Source organism: Aquarana catesbeiana, linkage group LG01 (genome assembly GCF_042186555.1).
Source record: "Aquarana catesbeiana isolate 2022-GZ linkage group LG01, ASM4218655v1, whole genome shotgun sequence".
NCBI lineage: Eukaryota > Metazoa > Chordata > Amphibia > Anura > Ranidae > Aquarana > Aquarana catesbeiana.
Genome location: NC_133324.1, coordinates 673968972 through 673989474, shown reverse-complemented (window position 1 = coordinate 673989474; position 20503 = coordinate 673968972). Strand labels below are relative to the sequence as shown.

General features: G+C 42.0%; 1 protein-coding gene across 1 annotated transcript in view; it reads left to right on the top strand.

Annotated features, from left to right (window-relative positions):
- The window catches only part of ZGRF1 (zinc finger GRF-type containing 1), a 263034-nt gene that overhangs the window by 54460 nt on the left and 188071 nt on the right, over window positions 1-20503 (top strand). The window contains exons 9-12 of the mRNA XM_073602703.1: window positions 11512-11608; window positions 14321-14412; window positions 14880-15009; window positions 15991-16571. Of these exons, the coding sequence (XP_073458804.1) occupies window positions 11512-11608; window positions 14321-14412; window positions 14880-15009; window positions 15991-16571 (900 nt within the window). The remainder of the gene's footprint in view (window positions 1-11511; window positions 11609-14320; window positions 14413-14879; window positions 15010-15990; window positions 16572-20503) is intronic.

The following is a 20503-nucleotide window of genomic DNA, read 5'->3' as shown; positions in this document are numbered from 1 at the left end:
TAGGGCAGTTAGGTTAGCCCCCTTTAGGTCTAGGGTACCCCCCCTTAGGTCCAGGGTACCCCCCTAACCCCCCCTAATAAAAGTTAACCCCTTGATTACCCCCCGTCACCAGTGTCGCTAAGCGATCGTTTTTCTGATCGCTGTATTAGTGACACAGGTGACGCTAGTTAGGGAGGTAAGTATATAGGTTCGCTGTCAGTGTTTTATAGCGACAGGGACCCCCATATACTACCTGCTAAAGGTTTTAACCCCCTGATTGCCCCCTAGTTAACCCTTTCACCAGCTATCACCGTATAACTGTTACGGGTGACGCTGGTTAGCTAGTTTGTTTTTTGTAGTTTATTACAGTTTATTACAGTTTATTATAGTTTATTATAGTTTTAGGGCACCCGCCGTTTATTACCCTATAAAGGTTTAACCCCCTAATTGCCCGGCGGTGATAGAAGTTAAGTTTTTAGGATCAGATAAGGTCTGCGTCGCCCCAGGCAGCGTCAGGTTAGCGCCAGTACCGCTAAAACCCACGCACGCAGCATACACCTCCCTTAGTGCTATAGTATCTGAACGGATCGATATCTGATCCGATCAGATCTATACTCCCCAGCAGTTTAGGGTTCCCTGAAACGCAGTGTTAGCGGGATCAGCCCAGATACCTGCTAGCACCTGCGTTTTGCTCCTCGGCCCAGCCCTGCCCAGCCCACCCAAGTGCAGTATCGATCGATAACTGACACTTACAAAACACTAAGCACACATAACTGCAGCGTTCGCAGAGTCAGGCCTGATCCCTGCGATCGCTAACAGTTTTTTGGTAGCGTTTTTATACAGTCGCCAACAGTCAGGAGCTTTTTTGCCTGTGAGTCTCACTAGTGTACCCCTAAATTTAGAGGCCAAAATGGCAAATCGAAGGTACACTAGTGAAGAGGCCTACACGTTTCTGAGTATGACAGATAGTGAAGAGGAAGTCACTCATCTGTCAAGTTCAGGCTCAGAATACGAACCTGTAGAGGACAGCGGCTCCATGACAGATAGCTCTGACGACAGAGTTGTGGTCCCTGCTAGAGTCAGGCGTACCAGACCCCATTCTTCTTCTTCTGTCCTTGAAGTGCAAGAACCGCAGGGCTCTCGTATGGAGCAGAGAAGTACTAGCGCCGCTATTCCTTCTGGTGAACTGGCAAGCACCAGCGGCCTAGTACACCCTGGTCGTACATCCAGCACTGCAGTATCACGTGGTGACGTGGCGAGTCCCATAAGTGCAGTTCAAGCTGGCGAGGTGGCAAGCACTAGTAGTGTCCCGCTGCCACCAAGAAGACAAAGACAGGCCCGTCGTGCCCATAGTGCCCTTCCTGCTGCATTGGCCAATCCGAATTGGGAACCTTCCACTTCTGCAGCACCCGTACTTCCCCCTTTCACTGGCCAACCCAGAATTCAGGTGGAAACAGTTGACTTTACGCCACTGGATTTTTATTCACTGTTTTTCACCGAAGATCTCTATAGATCTATTGTGGACCAAAGCAATTTATACGCTGGTCAACACATCGCCGCTAATCCCCAGTCCTCCCTTGCCGGAGATTGGAGACCAATTACGGTCTCCGAATTTAAGACCTTTCTGGGCCTTTCCCTCCTCATGGGGTTGAATAAAAAGAGTAAGTTGCGGTCATATTGGTCCACTGACCCAATTTACCATTCACCCTTGTTCTCTGCTTCCATGGCCAGGGCACGATACGAGCAGATTTTGCGGTTCATGCACTTCAACGACAATGAACTCTGTCGTCCTCGTGGAGACCCTGCATACGATCGGCTCTACAAAATTCGGCCCCTCGTAAACCACTTCAACCAACGTTTTGCAGACTTGTTTACCCCCCATCAAGTTGTCTGCGTTGATGAGTCCCTGATTAAGTTTTCTGGCCGCTTGTCATTCAAACAGTACCTTCCCAGCAAGCGTGCCAGATACGGGGTCAAGATGTATAAGCTCTGTGACAGGGCCACAGGCTATACATGTAGATTTATGGTTTACGAGGGCAAAGATAGTCACGTAGAGCCGACAAACTGCCCTGACTACATAGGAAGCGCTGGCAAGATAGTGTGGGACTTGGTGTCACCCTTATTCGGAAAGTGGTACCACTTGTACGTGGACAATTATTATACGAGCGTGCCACTTTTTAGTCACTTGTTTGATCATCAGATTGGAGCATGTGGCACCGTGCGACCTAATCGCCGGGGCTTTCCCCAGCGGCTTGTAGATTCCCGTCTTAGGCTGGGGGAGAGAGCCTGCTTGAAGTATAATAATTTGCTCGCTATGAAGTGGAGGGATAAGAAGAATGTTTTCGTTCTCACCTCCCTTCATGCAGACACGACGACCCAAATTTCTACGGTGACTGGTGTTGTGGAGAAACCCCTCTGTGTCCACGAATACAACCTTAATATGGGAGGGGTGGACCTCAACGACCAGTTGTTGGCGCCGTACTTAGTTGCCCGTAAGGCCAGACGCTGGTACAAAAAAGTGTCTGTATACTTATTTCAATTGGCTTTGCTGAATGCTCATGTGCTATACAGAGCTTCAGGACAGACTGGATCCTTCCTTAAATTCCAGGAAGAGATCGTCAGAGCCCTTCTGTTTCCAGACGGTGCTCTACCTCACCTTCCCCAACCAAATGCAGTAAGCCGGCTGCATGAGCGGCATTTTCTTTATGCCATCCCGAGTACCCCTACCCAACGAGCCCCCCAAAAAAGATGTCGTGTCTGTAGCAAGCGCGGATTTAGGCGTGACACCCGGTCTTATTGTCCCTCCTGTCCTGGCAATCCTGGTCTTTGCATGGGTGAATGCTTTGAACGCTACCATACATTAGTTGAGTATTAGCGTAGGGTTCAGCACTGCACAGACTAGGCACACTAACACAGGGTCTCCCAAGATGCCATTGCATTTTGAGAGACCCAAACCTGGAACGAGTTACAAAAGTTAAAAGTTACTAAAAAAAAGTGTAAAAAAAAAATTAAAAAAAAATTAAAAAAAATAAAAACAAAAAAAAATATAAAATAAAAAAACCAAAAATAGTTGTTGTTTTATTGTTCTCTCTCTCTCTATTCTCTCTCTATTGTTCTTCTCTTTTTTACTCTATTCTATTCTGCAATGTTTTATTGTTATTATGTTTTACCATGTTTCCTTTTCAGATTTTTCATACTTTACCGTTTACTTTGTTTTGTTGGTAACCATTTTATTGTTTTCAGGTACACCATTCAGTTGCAGCGCGGATTTATTTATCTTGACAGCAACAGCGTTTGCTCCCACGATATCTAAAGCCGTGACTCCAGCGCTGTCGGAGGTGATTTCACCACCACAGTTACATACTTCAGCATATATGCCGAAGCGTGGGGGCAGCAGTGGGTGGAGGAGCAATTTGCTCCTGCCTTTTGTGGGAGGATGCCCCCATGCTTCGGCATATATATATATTTTAGGCACAGGTTGCGTTAAATGTTTTATTTTTTACTATGTTTTTTTTTTGTATTTGCTTTGCAGGTATGGTAAGTCTTACTGTTATACTGTAATGTTACTTTGTTTTATTGTTAACCATCATTTGCTTAGCAGGTACGCCATTCAGTTGCAGCGCGGATTTATTTATCTTGACAGCAACAGCGTTTGCTCCCACGATATATAAAGCCGTGACTCCAGCGCTGTCGGAGGTGATTTCACCACCACAGTTACATACTTCAGCATATATGCCGAAGCGTGGGGGCAGCAGTGGGTGGAGGAGCAATTTGCTCCTGCCTTTTGCGGGAGGATGCCCCCATGCTTCGGCATATATATATTTTAGGCACAGGTTGCGTTAAATGTTTTATTTTTTACTATTTTTTTTTTTGTATTTGCTTTGCAGGTATGGTAAGTCTTACTGTTATACTGTAATGTTACTTTGTTTTATTGTTAACCATCATTTGCTTAGCAGGTACGCCATTCAGTTGCAGCGCGGATTTATTTATCTTGACAGCAACAGCGTTTGCTCCCACGATATATAAAGCCGTGACTCCAGCGCTGTCGGAGGTGATTTCACCACCACAGTTACATACTTCAGCATATATGCCGAAGCGTGGGGGCAGCAGTGGGTGGAGGAGCAATTTGCTCCTGCCTTTTGCGGGAGGATGCCCCCATGCTTCGGCATATATAAATGGTGCATGTATGCCCATCATTAGAAGTGGGTGGATGAAGGGAGGTATTCTAATGGTGGGCATACCCACCGATCAATATCTTTTTTTCGTTCAGCCCACAGGCTGCATGAAAAAAAAGTTTACAATATATGCCTAACAAGGACCAGCAACGTACTGGTATGTTGCTGGACTTTGAGTGGTTATACCAGAATGATGCCTGCAGGTTTAGGTATCATCTTGGTATCATTCTTTTCAGCCAGCGGTCGGCTTTCATGTAAAAGCAATCCTAGCGGCTAATTAGCCTCTAGACTGCTTTTGCAAGCAGTGGGAGGGAATGCCCCCCCCTCCCCCACCGTCTTCCATGTTTTTCTCTGGCTTTCCTGTCCCAACAGGGAACCTGAAAATGCAGCCGGTCATTCAGCCAGCTGACCATAGAGCTGATCAGAGACCAGAATGGCTCCAAACATCTCTATGGCCTAAGAAACCGGAAGCTACGAGCATTTCATGACTTAGATTTCGCCGAATGTAAACAGCGCGATTGGGAAATTGGGAAAGCATTTTATCACACCGATCTTGGTGTGATCAGATGCTTTGAGGGCAGAGGAGAGATCTAGGGTCTAATAGAGCCCAATTTTTTAAAAGAAGAGTACCTGTCACTACCTATTGCTATCATAGGGGATATTTACATTCCCTGAGATAACAATAAAATTAATTAAAAAAAAATAAAAATGAAAGGAACAGTTTAAAAATAAGATAAAAAAGCAAAAAAATAATAAAGAAAAAAAAAAAAAAAAAAAAAGCACCCCTGTCCCCCCCTGCTCTCGCGCAAAGGCGAACGCAAGCGTCGGTCTGGCGTCAAATGTAAACAGCAATTGCACCATGCATGTGAGGTATCACCGCGAAGGACAGAACGAGGGCAGTAATTTTAGCAGTAGACCTCCTCTGTAAATCTAAAGTGGTAACCTGTAAAGGCTTTTAAAGGCTTTTAAAAATGTATTTATTTTGTCGCCGCTGCGCGTTTGTGCGCAATTTTAAAGCATGTCATGTTTGGTATCCATGTACTCGGCCTAAGATCATCTTTTTTATTTCATCAAACATTTGGGCAATATAGTGTGTTTTAGTGCATTAAAATTTAAAAAAGTGTGTTTTTTCCCCAAAAAATGCGTTTGAAAAATCGCTGCGCAAATACTGTGTGAAAAAAAAATATGAAACACCCACCATTTTAATCTGTAGGGCATTTGCTTTAAAAAATATATATAATGTTTGGGGGTTCAAAGTAATTTTCTTGCAAAAAAAAATTATTGTTTCATGTAATCAAAAAGTGTCAGAAAGGGCTTTGTCTTCAAGTGGTTAGAAGAGTGGGTGATGTGTGACATAAGCTTCTAAATGTTGTGCATAAAATGCCAGGACAGTTCAAACCCCCCCCAAATGACCCCATTTTGGAAAGTAGACACCCCAAGCTATTTGCTGAGAGGCATGTCGAGTCCATGGAATATTTTATATTGTGACACAAGCTGCGGGAAAGAGACAAATCTTTTTTTTTTTTTTTTTTTGCACAAAGATGTCACTAAATGATATATTGCTCAAACATGCCATGGGAATATGTGAAATTACACCCCAAAATACATTCTGTTGCTTCTCCTGAGTATGGGGATACCACATGTGTGGGACTTTTTGGGAGCCTAGCCGCGCACGGGACCCCGAAAAACAAGCCCCGCCTTCAGGCTTTCTAAGGGCGTAAATTTTTGATTTCACTCTTCACTGCCTAGCACAGTTTCGGAGGCCATGGAATGCCCAGATAGCACAACCCCCCCCCAAATGACCCCATTTTGGAAAATAGACACCCCAAGCTATTTGCTGAGAGGTATAGTGAGTATTTTGCAGACCTCACTTTTTGTCACAAACTTTCGAAAATTGAAAAAAGAAAAAAAAAATACATTTTTTTTGTCTTTCTTCATTTTCAAAAACAAATGAGAGCTGCAAAATACTCACCATGCCTCTCAGCAAATAGCTTGGGGTGTCTACTTTCCAAAATGGGGTCATTTGGGGGGGTTTTGTGCCATCTTGGCATTTTATGGCCTTCAAAACTGTTATAGGAAGTGAGGAGTGAAATCAAAAATTTATGCCCTTAGAAATCCTGAAGGCGGTACTTGGTTTTCGGGGCCCCGTATGCGGCTAGGCTCCCAAAAAGTCCTAAACATGTGGTATCCCCATACTCAGGAGAAGCAGCAGAATGTATTTTGGGGTGTAATTCCACATATGCCCATGGCATGTTTGAGCAATATATCATTTAGTGACAACTTTGTGCAAAAAAAAAAAAAAAAAAAAGTGTTACTTTCCCGCAACTTGTGTCAAAATATAAAATATTCCATGGACTCAACATGCCTCTCAGCAAATAGTTTGGGGTGTCTACTTTCCAAAATGGGGTCATTTGTGGGGGTTTTGTGCCATCTTGGCATTTTATGGCCTTCAAAACTGTGATAGGTAGTGAGGAGTCAAATCACAACATTACGCCCTTAGAAATCCTGAAGGCGGTGCTTGGTTTTCGGGGCCCCGTATGCGGCTAGGCTCCCAAAAAGTCCCACACATGTGGTATCCCCATACTCAGGAGAAGCAGCTAAATGTATTTTGGGGTGCAATTCCACATATGCCCATGGCCTGTGTGAGAAATATATCATTTAGTGACAACTTTGTGCAAAAAAAAAAAAAATTGTCACTTTCCCGCAACTTGTGTCAAAAAATAAAATATTCCATGGACTCAACATGCCTCTCAGCAATTACCTTGGGGTGTCTACTTTCCAAAATGGGGTCATTTGGGGGGGTTTTGTGCCATCTCGGCATTTTATGGCCTTCAAAACTGTGATAAGAAGTGAGGAGTGAAATCAAAAATTTATGCCCTTAGAAATCCTGAAGGCGGTGCTTGGTTTTCGGGGCCCCGTACGCGGCTAGGCTCCCAAAAAGTCCTAAACATGTGGTATCCCCATACTCAGGAGAAGCAGCAGAATGTATTTTGGGGTGTAATTCCACATATGCCCATGGCATGTTTGAGCAATATATCATTTAGTGACAACTTTGTGCAAAAAAAAAAAAAAAAAAAAAAAAGTGTTACTTTCCCGCAACTTGTGTCAAAATATAAAATATTCCATGGACTCAACATGCCTCTCAGCAAATAGTTTGGGGTGTCTACTTTCCAAAATGGGGTCATTTGGGGGGGTTTTGTGCCATCTTGGCATTTTATGGCCTTCAAAACTGTGATAGGTAGTGAGGAGTCAAATCACAACATTACGCCCTTAGAAATCCTGAAGGCGGTGCTTGGTTTTCGGGGCCCCGTATGCGGCTAGGCTCCCAAAAAGTCCCACACATGTGGTATCCCCATACTCAGGAGAAGCAGCTAAATGTATTTTGGGGTGCAATTCCACATATGCCCATGTCCTGTGTGAGAAATATATCATTTAGTGACAACTTTGTGCAAAAAAAAAAAAAATTGTCACTTTCCCGCAACTTGTGTCAAAAAAGAAAGTATTCCATGGACTCAACATGCCTCTCAGCAAATAGCTTGGGGTGTCTACTTTCCAAAATGGGGTCATTTGGGGGGGTTTTGTGCCATCTGGGCATTTTATGGCCTTCAAAACTGTGATAGGTAGTGAGGAATGAAATCAAAAATTTATGCCCTTAGAAATCCTGAAGGCGGTGATTGGTTTTCGGGGCCCCGTACGCGGCTAGGCTCCCAAAAAGTCCCACACATGTGGTATCCCCATACTCAGGAGAAGCAGCTGAATGTATTTTGGGGTGCAATTCCACATAGGCCCATGGCCTGTGTGAGCAATATATCATTTAGTGACAACTTTTTGTAAATATTTTTTTTTTTTTTTTTTTTTGTCATTATTCAATCACTTGGGACAAAAAAAATAAATATTCAATGGGTTCAACATGCCTCTCAGCAATTTCCTTGGGGTGTCTACTTTCCAAAATGGGGTCATTTGGGGGGGTTTTGTACTGCCCTGCCATTTTAGCACCTCATGAAATGACATAGGCAGTCATAAACTAAAAGCTGTGTAAATTCCAGAAAATGTACCCTAGTTTGTAGACGCTATAACTTTTGCGCAAACCAATGAATATACGCTTATTAACTTTTTTTTTACCAAAGACATGTGGCCGAATAAATTTTGGCCTAAATGTATGACTAAAATTGAGTTTATTGGATTTTTTTTATAACAAAAATTAGAAAATATCATTTTTTTTCAAAATTTTCGGTCTTTTTCCGTTTATAGCGCAAAAAATAAAAACGGCAGAGGTGATCAAATGCCATCAAAAGAAAGCTCTATTTGTGGGAAGAAAAGGACGCAAATTTCGTTTGGGTACAGCATTGCATGACCGCGCAATTAAAAGTTAAAGTGATGCAGTGCCAAATTGGAAAAAGACCTCTGGTCCTTAGGCAGCATAATGGTCCGGGGCTCAAGTGGTTAATAAATCTGCAAAAATGTCAACAATTCTGTGTTTTTCTGTCAATATGGGGTGCTGTGTGTACATTAACCACTTCAATACAGGGCACTTATACACCTTCCTGCCCAGACCAATTTTCAGCTTTCAGTGCTGTCGCAGTTTGAATGACAATTGTGCGGTCATACAACACTGTACCCAAACTAAATTTTTATCATTTTGTTCCCACAAATAGAGCTTTCTTTTGGTGGTATTTGATCACCTCTGCGGTTTTTATTTTTTGTTAAACAAATAAAAAAAGACTGAAAATTGTGAAAAAAATAAAAGTTTTGCTTTTGTTTCTGTTAAAAAATTTGGTAAATAAGTTTTCTCTTTCACTAATGGGCACTGACAGGCACTCATAAGGCGGCACCGATGAGGTGGCACCAATGAGTGGACACTGACGATGGGAACTGATATGCGGCACTGATGGGCATCACTGATGGGTACTGAAAGGCTGCAAAGATGGGTTCTTATGGGTGGCACTGATAGGTGGCACTGATGGGCACTTATACCTGGCACTGATGGGCACTGATACGCGCCACTGATAGGCATCCCTGGTGGCACTGGCAGTGGTAGGCGTTGTGAGTGGGCACTGATTGGCAGCTGCCTGGGCATTGATTGGCAGCTGCCTGGGCACAGATTAGTATTTCCCTGGGGGTCTAGGGGGCATGCCTGGTGGTCCAGTGTGGATGGCCATCCTGGTGGTCCTGGGTGGCTTCCCTGGTGGTCCTGGGTGGGATCCGAGGGGGGGCTGTGCTGATAAACAAACAGCACAAGACCCCTCCTGTCAGGAGAGCAGCCGATCGGCTCTCCTCTACTCGTGTCTGTCAGACGCGAGTGAGGAAAAGCCGATCACCGGCTCTTCCTATTTACATCGTGATCAGCCGTGATTGGACATGGCTGATCACGTGGTAAAGAGTCTCCGTCAGAGACTCTTTACCTAGATCGGAGTTGCGGTGTGTCAGAATGACACACCGCAACAACGATCGCCGCGATGCACGCCCCCGGGGGCGCGCATCGGCTTAATATCCTGAGGACGTTATATGACGCCCAGTCAGGTTATTGAAACCACTTTGCAGCCGTCATTTTGCTATATAGCGGGTGGAATGTGGTTACTGAGGAAAAAAAATGAACTTACATAATTTTAGCAAATGGCTGCAATATAACAAAGAGTGAAAAATTTAAGGGGGTCTGAATACTTTCCGTCCCCACTGTATATCTCATAATAAAGTCCCCCAGAGATGTATGCAGCCATCTAGTGCTTTAACAATACTGCTTCTGAGTTATTTTTTTGAGTGGAGTGGACATTTTAGACATTTCAAAAATGTATATAAAACCTTACAACCATATATTGTCCCATGTTTGTGTCATATACCCTTATCAGGCAGATCATCCAGTTGAGTTTCAAGGTCACAAAGTGAAAGGATCGGCATGTAGTGCAGTCATGGTTAGGCCTGAAGCCTCAGTGCTAGATTGGAGCTGCACTCCAGATAGAAGCCCACATGAAAGTCTACCCTTTGATTCAAGCAGTAACTTTCTATCACCATCAGCTTGTCTTTTCAGTCAGTCATTGCAGGTAATGGAGTTGTCTTGTGTGAATCTTTCTTACAATATGTTTAATTTTATTCTTCTAAGCATAGTTTTTTTTATATAAATTTAGATGTTTTCCCACAAACAATAATAAGCTGCAAGCACACTTAGGCCCCATTCACACCTGAATGACGCTGCGGCATTGCAGGTTTTTTGTGCGATTTTTGTGGTGAGTTTTTGGAGCGGCACCATTCATTTTGAATGGGCCTCTCTTCGCTCCAAATTACGCCCAAGAAGCTCATGTACCAACTTTTGGCACTGAGCCAGGCACGTTCCATGGTGCGTTTTTTTTTTTTTTTTTTTTTTGCCACAGCTTCTGCACTTTTTGTTGCACGACAATCGCTGAAAAATCGCACCACATTTCAGGTACCATTTAACAAATAATGGCACTGAAAATACGGCTCGCGTTTTGCTGCGATTCTGGAATCACAGGCAAAATCGCGTTATTCTGCCTGGGATTCTAATAAGGTGTGAATGGGGCCTTAGCGAATGTAATAAATATTATGTATAAACATGCTGCCCTAAAAAAAATTAAATTAACTTATAAATGTGTCAAATTTCATGTGTCTCTAAACAAATTAAATCTATTGAGGTGCAAACCGACCAAATACAGACAATGGGGTTGATTTACTAAAACTGGAGAGTGCAAAATCTGGTGCAGCTCTGCATGGTAACCAATCAGCTTCTTACGTCCGCTTGTTCAATTAAGCTTAGACAACAAAACCTGGAAGCTGATTGGTTTCTGTGCAGAGCTGCACCAGATTCTGCACTGTCCAGTTTTAGTAAATCAACCCCAATGTGTAAATCCTGCAGTTGATGCAAAGTATATCCAAATCAATCAATATACACTTATTTTTCTTTAATCAAAAACATGTAGCAGAATACTAAATATTAAAATTTATGAAGGCATTTGATTTGATTTTTTTTATTGGATATGTTTTATAGCAGAAAGTAAAAAATATTGTTTTTTTTTCATATTGTTTTTGTTTCTATTGTAAAAAATAAAAAACCCAGTGTTGATCAAATACCATGAAAGCTCTATTTGTATGAAAAAAAATGATATCGTCATGAAGGGGGTAGGTACCTTCTAGAGCTGAAGTGGTTAATAGAGTTGAATTGTTTGGAGACACATGAAATTTGACACATTTATAAGTACATTTTTTTTGTGCATTGTTTTATACACATAACATGTTTTTTTTTTTGTTTGTTTTTTTAATATTGCTGCCTGAGTGATCTTTGCAAACTAATGTCTCTTGCCAATGTTACATTTTTAGTAACTTACAGTAAAGCTATATTTATTTCCAGAATTCTCCCATTATTGCATTGGATGAGAAAGGCTTTGATTTCAGTGGTCCTTCCCAGACTATGTTGCACAGTATGACACCTCCTGAAAGCAATTCTTGTAAGTAAATTTAAAGAACGTATTGGAGTTGCTGGTGTATTGTAGGTGATGGTAATACTTTTTTCCACCACCAGGTGGCGACAACTCCTTTTTTAAAACTTGAAGTACCTTGAAAATCCTATCTGCCAGTAATTTAGTCCTCAACTCCATTTATCTAAAATTATGTACATATTTTTTATATGGTTTGTAAAAAGTCTCATTGTTTTTTATTACATTACAGACATGGTAATATAACTGGGACCCGTTTATTTGAGAGTTAAATCTTATACTTTGTTTTACAAAGTAGCCAGTTCCTTGTTCTACTCTCCCATTCTGTACACTGAGAATGAAATAAAGGTGTTGATTTACTAAAGGCAAATAAACTGTGCACCTTGTAAAGGGCAGTTGCTCTATAGCTTAGTAAATGAGCAGAAGCTCAGCTGACTTCCATCATCCAATCATGTGCAAGCAAAAATGCTGTTTTTTATTTTAAGTGCACGTGATTGGGTACTCTTTGCAACGTGAATCTTTACCTAATTTACCAAGCTCTGGGGCACCTGAACTTACAGAGTGCAACTGCACTTTGCAAAGTACACAGTTGTTTTTCCTTTAGTAAATCAACCTCAGAGATTCTAGTTGTTTTCTGTGTGCTAAAAACGATGACTTTAACCCTTATATGAAAACACGTTTTGCACATCTATCCGTAGTGTTTAGTTATCTCTCTCCAAAGCCCTATGTCCCGTGTCTTTCTGCTGCTCGGTTCTTCTGTTATCAGCATGATAACTTCTGACAAGCTCTCCGACAACCAGCCTAAAATTTGTTTTAGGGATGGTACATAGAAATAGATTAGCAGAGAGCTGATCTATTCACAGCACAGCTGTACACATTTCTTCCTTCCTCTGCCTATGTGAAGTGGGGGTGTGTGCCTTTCCTCCAATCAGCTGTCACACAGTGTATGCCAAGAATCCACTCCCAGTGGTGGAACAGGAAGAGAAAATTCTAACACGATGTGCACTTTCTAAACAGTGTAGAAAGTTGAAGACAGCAGATATACATGTAAAACTTATGTAGGGAGATTTGTTTAATCTCTGTGTATCATCTGAGGCTGTTCACTTCACTGGGTATATGTGAGGGTTTACATCCACTTTAATGTTGTATTGAAAATGAATACAAACTGAGGTGTTAATACGAAATTACGTTTTTAAACATTTCTTTTGTGTAAAGTTAGTACAGTATGGAGTAGTTGTGCATGGCAAGCAATCGGCTTCTATCTTCAGCTTGTTTAGTTAAGCTTTGAAAATGAAAGGTAGAAGCTATCTGGTTGCCATGCACAACTGCTCCAGATTTTGTGTGCTCCAGTTTTGATAATTTCCCTCATTGTGTCTAATCCTAAAACAAGAATTTCTTGAGTATAGGCATTTATCTTGTTATTCCAAAGCTGCATTGTGGGGACAAGGAACAGGCATAAGTGAAATAAGTGCACAATAAAGACAGTAATTCAACAATGGTAAGAAATATTTAGAAGACCTACTTTGAGCTACAATCATATGTGACACTTGTCATTTCATCAGATATGAACTTATCATTAAAGAGGAGCTCTAGGCTCCCCCCAAAAAATTAAAAGTCAGCAGTTACAAATACTGTAGCTGCTGACTTCTAATATAAGGACACTTACCTGTCCAGGGATCCAGCGATGTTCTCACCCAAGCTGATTGTTCATTCGGCTTCGGGTGCAGGTGCCGAGACCAGAAGTAAGGGAAACAGGAAGTGAAGCCTTGTGGCTTCAAGGCCATTTTTCTACTGCGCATGTGCAAGTCGCGCTGCGCCTAGCGAATGGTCTCATAGTCTTCTGGGACCTGTGATGTGTCCCAGAAGACTGCAGGGGAACGGAGGGGGTACCCGCCCCCTCCCCCCAAAACAAAAGTGGAAAATGTGGAGGGGGGGGGGTTGGAGGGTGAAAACAAGCAGAACTTCCTCCTCTGCTGCAAGAGGCTGATACCAAGTAAATTTTGGGTACTTCACAACACTTAAAAAAAAAAGACAACATTTAATAATATAATAATAATAATAATAATAATTGCAAAGCTGCATTCACTTGTGTATTTAAATCTGCCTATTGTTCAGATTGAGACAATGTGTTTTATTGATTGGGCTTGCAAAATGAGCAGCATATACTCATCGGACTCTTGAATGGTTGTGCATGGTCCTTTCCAAGCCATAAAACAGGGAATCTTTTGTCTCTTTCAATAAACATTTAAAGAGGCAACTGTTAGTGTACCCATGCCCCTGAAACAAAAGCAACCACAAATATTCTTCCCAGTCTAAGCGTTTTCTTTTTTTTTTTTTTCCCCATTTTTTTCTAGGAATTATTTTTTTATCTTTTGGAAAACAGAAAAGATCCTTACTTGGTTACAGATTTCTAATGTTTAGTTCTGAATGTAACCAAAACTAAAGATATCTCTGTCTATGGTGCTCTACTATACTCTTTTGTCTCATACAAAAAAGGAGTTACTGTTACTACTCATTGCAATACTTTGATATATGCAGCTTATGGTTTATTGGACCATTTTTGAGAATCTGTTTAACCTACATTACGGGTTCCACTGTTCTTTACCTCCAGATCTTTAACTGTAATAATTATATCATAAATAAAATAAACATCTGCTGATAAGCTTTCTTTTTATGGATAATGATTATTGTTTTTTTAAATATAGTATTGCTCTTTACCCTCAGTTTCCTCAGTGCAATGTTCCCTTCCACAATGGATTGTGGGAACTCCAGGATCTGACTGTGACTGGGAGTTTTCACAATGGATAGACACTGAGGTTGGTGAGCACTCGTATCAGTTATATTCATCTTTCTTTGCCTAGGTGCCCATGCCACCTCCTGGGATATGCATCACAGATCCCAGGAGGCTACAGTCCATAATCACGTACATGCACAGTAGGGGGGGGGGGGGGGGGAGCTGTGAGTGAGCAGGAAGAAACAGCTAGCACTGGAATATAAGATGGCGGCATGGAAAATCAGAAGCCTTGTGAAGAATTGAGTTTGTGGAAGACAGCACTTAAGTATGCATTTCTTAAAAATCAGCAGCCATAGATGGGTAAAGTTCCTCTTCATGCATGGAAATTTTTGTTCTAGTATTTTTTCTTTCCTTGCTAAACCAGAAGCATGATTATTTTTTGTAGAATACATTTTTTTGATTCGTTAATTATTGACTGTACTGCCACAGAACATGAGACCTTGGTATATACGTGCATTGTATATGTTGTTCTCTTGTAAATGATTTTAGGTTAAAACACCAACACAAGAAAAGTCAGACAACCTAACGCGTCAATTTTTTCTGAGACCAAGGCAATGCATTTCTGTGGAGAGCCCAGAAGCACAGTTAATGGATGGGTCAGCTTTCCTTAAGCAGCAAAGTAAGAAAATAGTCCAAATGCTAAAGTAACATATATACATGACTATCCTAGATATTTCTGTGGTAGATGTAGGTCTTTTCTGGGGCAAGTAAACTGACACCTGTTCATAGTAGCCGTTGGTTGGTTGTTTGCTTGCTTTGCTTTAATAAGCGACAAGTAAAGGTATCCATAAACATTAGGTCACAGTTCTCTAGATCAATCTTTTTCAACCAGGGTGCCAGGTTTCTTCAGGGGTCCCTTGGCAAAATGCCCAAAAATTGTACACAAGCCAGCAGGTGGATGAAGCCTGCCTTTTAGCACAACGCAACAGGTTTTCATTGTGTACCATTAAAACCTTCTAGGTGCTGGTGTCCTAACAACCAATGGCACCATCAATTGATAAGAAGGATGTCGGGCAACTGCACAGCATCCTTGGTAGGCCGTCCCCTGTCCATCAGCACTGGAGTCACATTAGCTGAGTAACTGAGGGTGAAGAGAAACACTGGAATAATAGTCAGTAGCAGTGTGCAAAGGTGTGTTTTTGCTTTGGAAGAATTAATCGCCTCTAACATTGGGTGTCCTATGTGTGTGGATGTTGCTACATTATGTAAAGCTATAAGTTACGTTTTTTTTACATTTTAGAATGGGGTGCCTCGAGGTTGTGCAAAATTTTAAAGGGTGCCCTGACCGAAAAAAGGTTGAGAAACACTGATCTAGATTCTGTAATTTTTATGAGCGTCAGGTGACAACTAACAGTAAGCTGGGAAGTGAAACACACAAAACGAACAATCCACGATTGCCTACACATTCTTTTGTTGGCTGCTGGTCCTTTACTGATTTGTATTTTTCAAAGATTACCAAGTATGAACAGTTCACAATGATACTCCAAAATGTTATCTTATGGTGCTGAACTGCTGATAACATACTGTTAGAAATGAAAGGCAATACAAAGTAGCTAAAATTACCTTTTTTTTTTTTTTTTTTTTTTTTTTATCTCAAAAGTACAGCCCAGGCTTCAGATGCAAGTACCAAAAATAATTCAACCAGAGACTGTTGTTAGTCCCAGCTTAGATCCTATGGATGGTGAATATGATGTTCCTGAAATTCAGAAGCAATACAGATCCTTAATAAAGACTAATCCATACAGATTCAAGGAAACACAGTCTACCATTGTAGATGACAAAGGTCAAGGTGGAGATTATCTTCTCAAATGCTTAGGCACTGGTCCCACATTACTGGGACCACCTAAAAGTTTTCCTGAACCATCACGTAATCACCTAAGCAAATGGTTAAAATATCAGGATGCTTCTTCGGAAAATTCACAAAACAATAACTGTGAAGAGATTACTGAATTCTGCGCACAAAGTGTCTTTAGACACCCTGAAAGAATAGAGGAGATCCAGAAGGATGATACAGAATTAGCCCAGGAACAGCAGAATGGTCTGTTGAAGCACAGACCTGGCTGCCAGAATGCTGCTGTTTCAAGGGTGGAGCGGATCACAAATGTTCTTACTCCAGCTAGTGGTTCTGTGACTCATATGAGGAGAAAGAACTTGTTTTTCCATGACACAGGAGATAAGCAGGTCTGTACTCAACTTTTTAAAGATATGTTTTTAAAAATTCACCTTTAGTTGGGCTGTACAAATATAAGATGTCCAAGGACCTTACAAAATTCACTTTCTTTAGCCTTACCTTTTTTACATATAGATCTGTTTTTTCCATGTTTTATATGCTTGGTGTCATTTTAGTATCTTATTTTACCTGTTCTAGCAAAAGTGTCTCGGATCCAGAAGAGGTAAAGTTGATCATATTACAAATAATGCAAAATAAGTGTTTAAGTGGGCAGTATGTATAGGGGAGGATTGTAAAGACTTTGATGGTAGGGAATATGTGCAGGAGAGGAGTTCAGGAAGTATTATGGCAAATGTGCTGGAGATAAGTGCCGAGGGTATGACAACAGGCAGAATGTGTAGAACAGAAGTTTGGAGAGGAAAGCAAAGCTTAAGAGGGCAGAATTGGAGTGCAGATGATATGAGGGAAGGCAGTATGTACATAAGAGGAGCACAAAGGGTATTATGGTAGGAATATTTGCAGGACAGGAGTGTGGAGGATATAACATGGGACAGTTTGTGCATGAGAGAAATCTGAAGGGTATGATGGTGAGAATTAGAACAAGGGTTACATTTGCTAGTATTTGCAGGAAAGAATTTTCAGAGGATAAGACTGTGTCTAGTATGTTCAGGTTAAAGTATTTGTCAACCCAAAAACAAAAAATTGATTTCCTGGTCCCTTAAAGCAGATTACACAGCACAGTGCTTGTGCTGTGTAATCTGCCCCCCCCCCCCCCCCTCTAAACTGTAAAAAAAAAAAACCTCCCTAAACCTGCCACTTCCTTTATGCCCTCTCTGTACTGACCACGAAAATCGGGGCTACTGAGCCCTGACCACCGTGGTCAGAGTGCGTCCCTGCGTCTTACGCAGCTGTCCCCTCTGCTCTCTTCTCTCCCCCTCACCCCCTCCTTCCCGCCTGTCAGCTTGTGTCTGTGTGTCTCCGTCTCCGCCCCCTACCGCTATTATTAAAATTAAACATTTGTAAATGCTCACTGCCAGCCACTCTATTATATCCTGGCATAGCACACTGCATTCGTTTTTTATAAAAACGAGCGCTGTAAATAACAAGTTAGCGCTCTTTTCAGGCCGGTCACGTGACTTTTGGCCAGTTTTCAGGACTACTGCAGGAGGGGCTTAGCGGCCATGTGATCTCCCCGACTGGTGTCAGACGGAGATCACAGCCCCTCCTGTAGTATCCATCCATCAGAGCTGTACGGCAGCCACGAGTCATGTGACCGGCCTGAAGATAGCTCTAAATAGATATTTACAGCGCTCGTTTTTACAAAATACCAATGCAGTGTGCTATGCCAGGCTCTAATAGAGGGCATGACAGTGTTTGTCTTATAAGGGTTAACAAACCCTTTAAAAGTGCAGGGGATATGATCAGTATATACAGCAGTGGGGAGTACAAAGTGTATGGTAGCAGACTGTGCAAAAGGATGTGTAAGGAGTTTGAAGATGGGTGATACTGTATGTGCATCAAAAGAATATGGGGGTGGGGGCGAGCATTTGAACCCTTGAAAGGACAGTATAGGTTTGAGGGCCAGTTCACACCACATGCAGTCCAGTGCATTTTTTTCTGCATCAAAAACGCATGGAAAGTGGGTTATATGGTTTACAATGGCATAGTTCACACCAGTGCAGTCAGATCCAGTGCATTCCAGTTCCAGAAAAAAAAGTAGAACATGCTGCATTTTTCCTGCCCTGGACTGTACTGGAACACGGTAAAACGCATCAAAAATGCACCAGACCCCGGTACAGTGAAAAAAAAAAAAAAAAAAAAAAAAGGAACATCTGGAAATGCATAAAATAATGGAGCAAAACGGGTTAAAAACGCACATGCACAAAAGCATCCAAAATAGATCTGGAGTGCGTTTTTTGTGGTGTGAACCGGTCCTGAATATACTTTTTTTTTTTTTTTTTTTTTATTAGACCCCTATATCCTCCTAGAAACTTACAGTGCTTAGAGCTTATCTCTTGCGGGCTCAGTGGGTGCAGAATGGGAAGTGGAGTTTCTTTCTCCATTTTTATCCATTGAGGGACAAAATAGGTATTTACCCTCCGAGTTATGTTGCTACCTAAAGAAGTATTAAACACTGGCAAACAAAAAATTCTTAAGTCTAGGATAACACCTGCTTCTACCAGCATGCCTCAGTTTTTGCAAGTGTCCTAGGATATTTTTTTTCTTGCAATAAATACCATAAATACTTGAGTATAAGCCGAGGCACCTAATTTTACCACAAAAAACTGGGAAAACTTATTGACTCGAGTATAAGCCTAGGGTGAGAAATGCGCAGCTACTGTAAGTGGAAAAGAGGGTCAACAATGCCCATTTGCATGCCTCACTGTGCCCATTTGCACCCATAGGTCCCCCGAACTTCAAACTCGGTAGTTAAGGGTTCCTAGATGCCCCCTAGCTGCAGCCAAAATTTGGGGTCTCTGAACCCAAAGGGTCCCGAAATGACATTGCTGCTGATGGACACAGTTGACCGACTTTGGGGCCCAGTATCTCGGGGCCACTCAGTGCTAGGAACCCTGAATTTGGTGTGCAAACCCAGTGGAAATAGCACTACAACATATCCAAAGTTGAGGTTCCTACCACCAAGTAGCCCCGAGATACGGGGCCCCAAATTTGGTTCAGAAAATGTCATTCTCTGCTGCAGAAAAGTGCTTGACTGAAAAACTCGGCTTATACTCGAGTATATACGGTACTTGCCTATTATTTTTACTAGTGCTTTTCATCTTTGATTTTTCTCCTCAGTCAAGATTCTTCTCTGCACCACCACGGAGGTTTTTTTTTTCCAATTGAAGCTGTACAATGTGGCTGTCCTCATCCTCGCTTTTGGAGTACTGTATCCGGACCCCTGCTAGACTGAATTTTGTGGGGATAACCTGGAAGTGATCTTCAGGCACTGGGTTCCAGCCTTTTTCTTGACTCAGGTTTTTTTTATTAAAAGTAGATCTCTCTCCTAACCCAGAGCCATTGGCATTGTCTCAGCACTTGCCTTGTCTCAGAAGACTCACTTAGGGTAACGCTGGGAGCTACAGCATTTTCACACGGTGTCATCATTCCACTTTTTCCACTGGTTTTATCATGGAATGTGTTAACACTGTATGACTGAGCTCTGACAGGATCCTCTCAGTAAAGTGTCATGTGCATGCATTCTATGCTCTCCTTCCTGCCATACAGCCTTAAGGAGAATCTTCCTGCTGCTGCTCCTGTTGCAAAGAGCCACGTAGATTCTCGATCTACGGTCTGTTCTTGCTGTCCATCTATAGTGACTTTGGCCATTCCACCCTCAACTGCTGTATAGGTTTCTTGAGTGCTTGAGGCCTTGCCTTTTACCCTGAGTATATGTGTTCTTTAACTGCTACGTGACAACATGTCCAATTCTAAACATGGGGGTGGGCAGGTGGGTGCCCTGAGCTCACTTCCTACAAAACCACGTCTGACTGGTCACAATTCTTTAACCTTGGGTTCACAACTTTTGGGGTGCCTTAACACAAAGCTTATTGCTATGCAATTCTTTTACGCATTAATGGGCTGCCTAATACACCAGAAAAAGTGTATGTACTTTTGCGGTTCCAAGAATGAATTGCACCGCAGCACTCCAACATGCAACCTGTGTGTTTTAACTTGTAGTCCTGCAGCCCATAAAATGTGAATCCAGTCATAAAGAGATCCACCGAAAAGAGCTCAATACCTTGCAAATTAAATGTGTACAGCAGCTGGCTGTAGAGTTGAATTTGAGCTGTGTCTTTTTTCTGGAAATTTCCGGTTTAATCTCTGATGTGCATCATGTCAGAACCTATCCTTAGTTCACTTTGGCCAAAGTGCTGGACTTCGAAACCTTTGCTCAAGAAGTGTTTGATCCACATGGCCATTGGGGGACTCTTTTCAAACC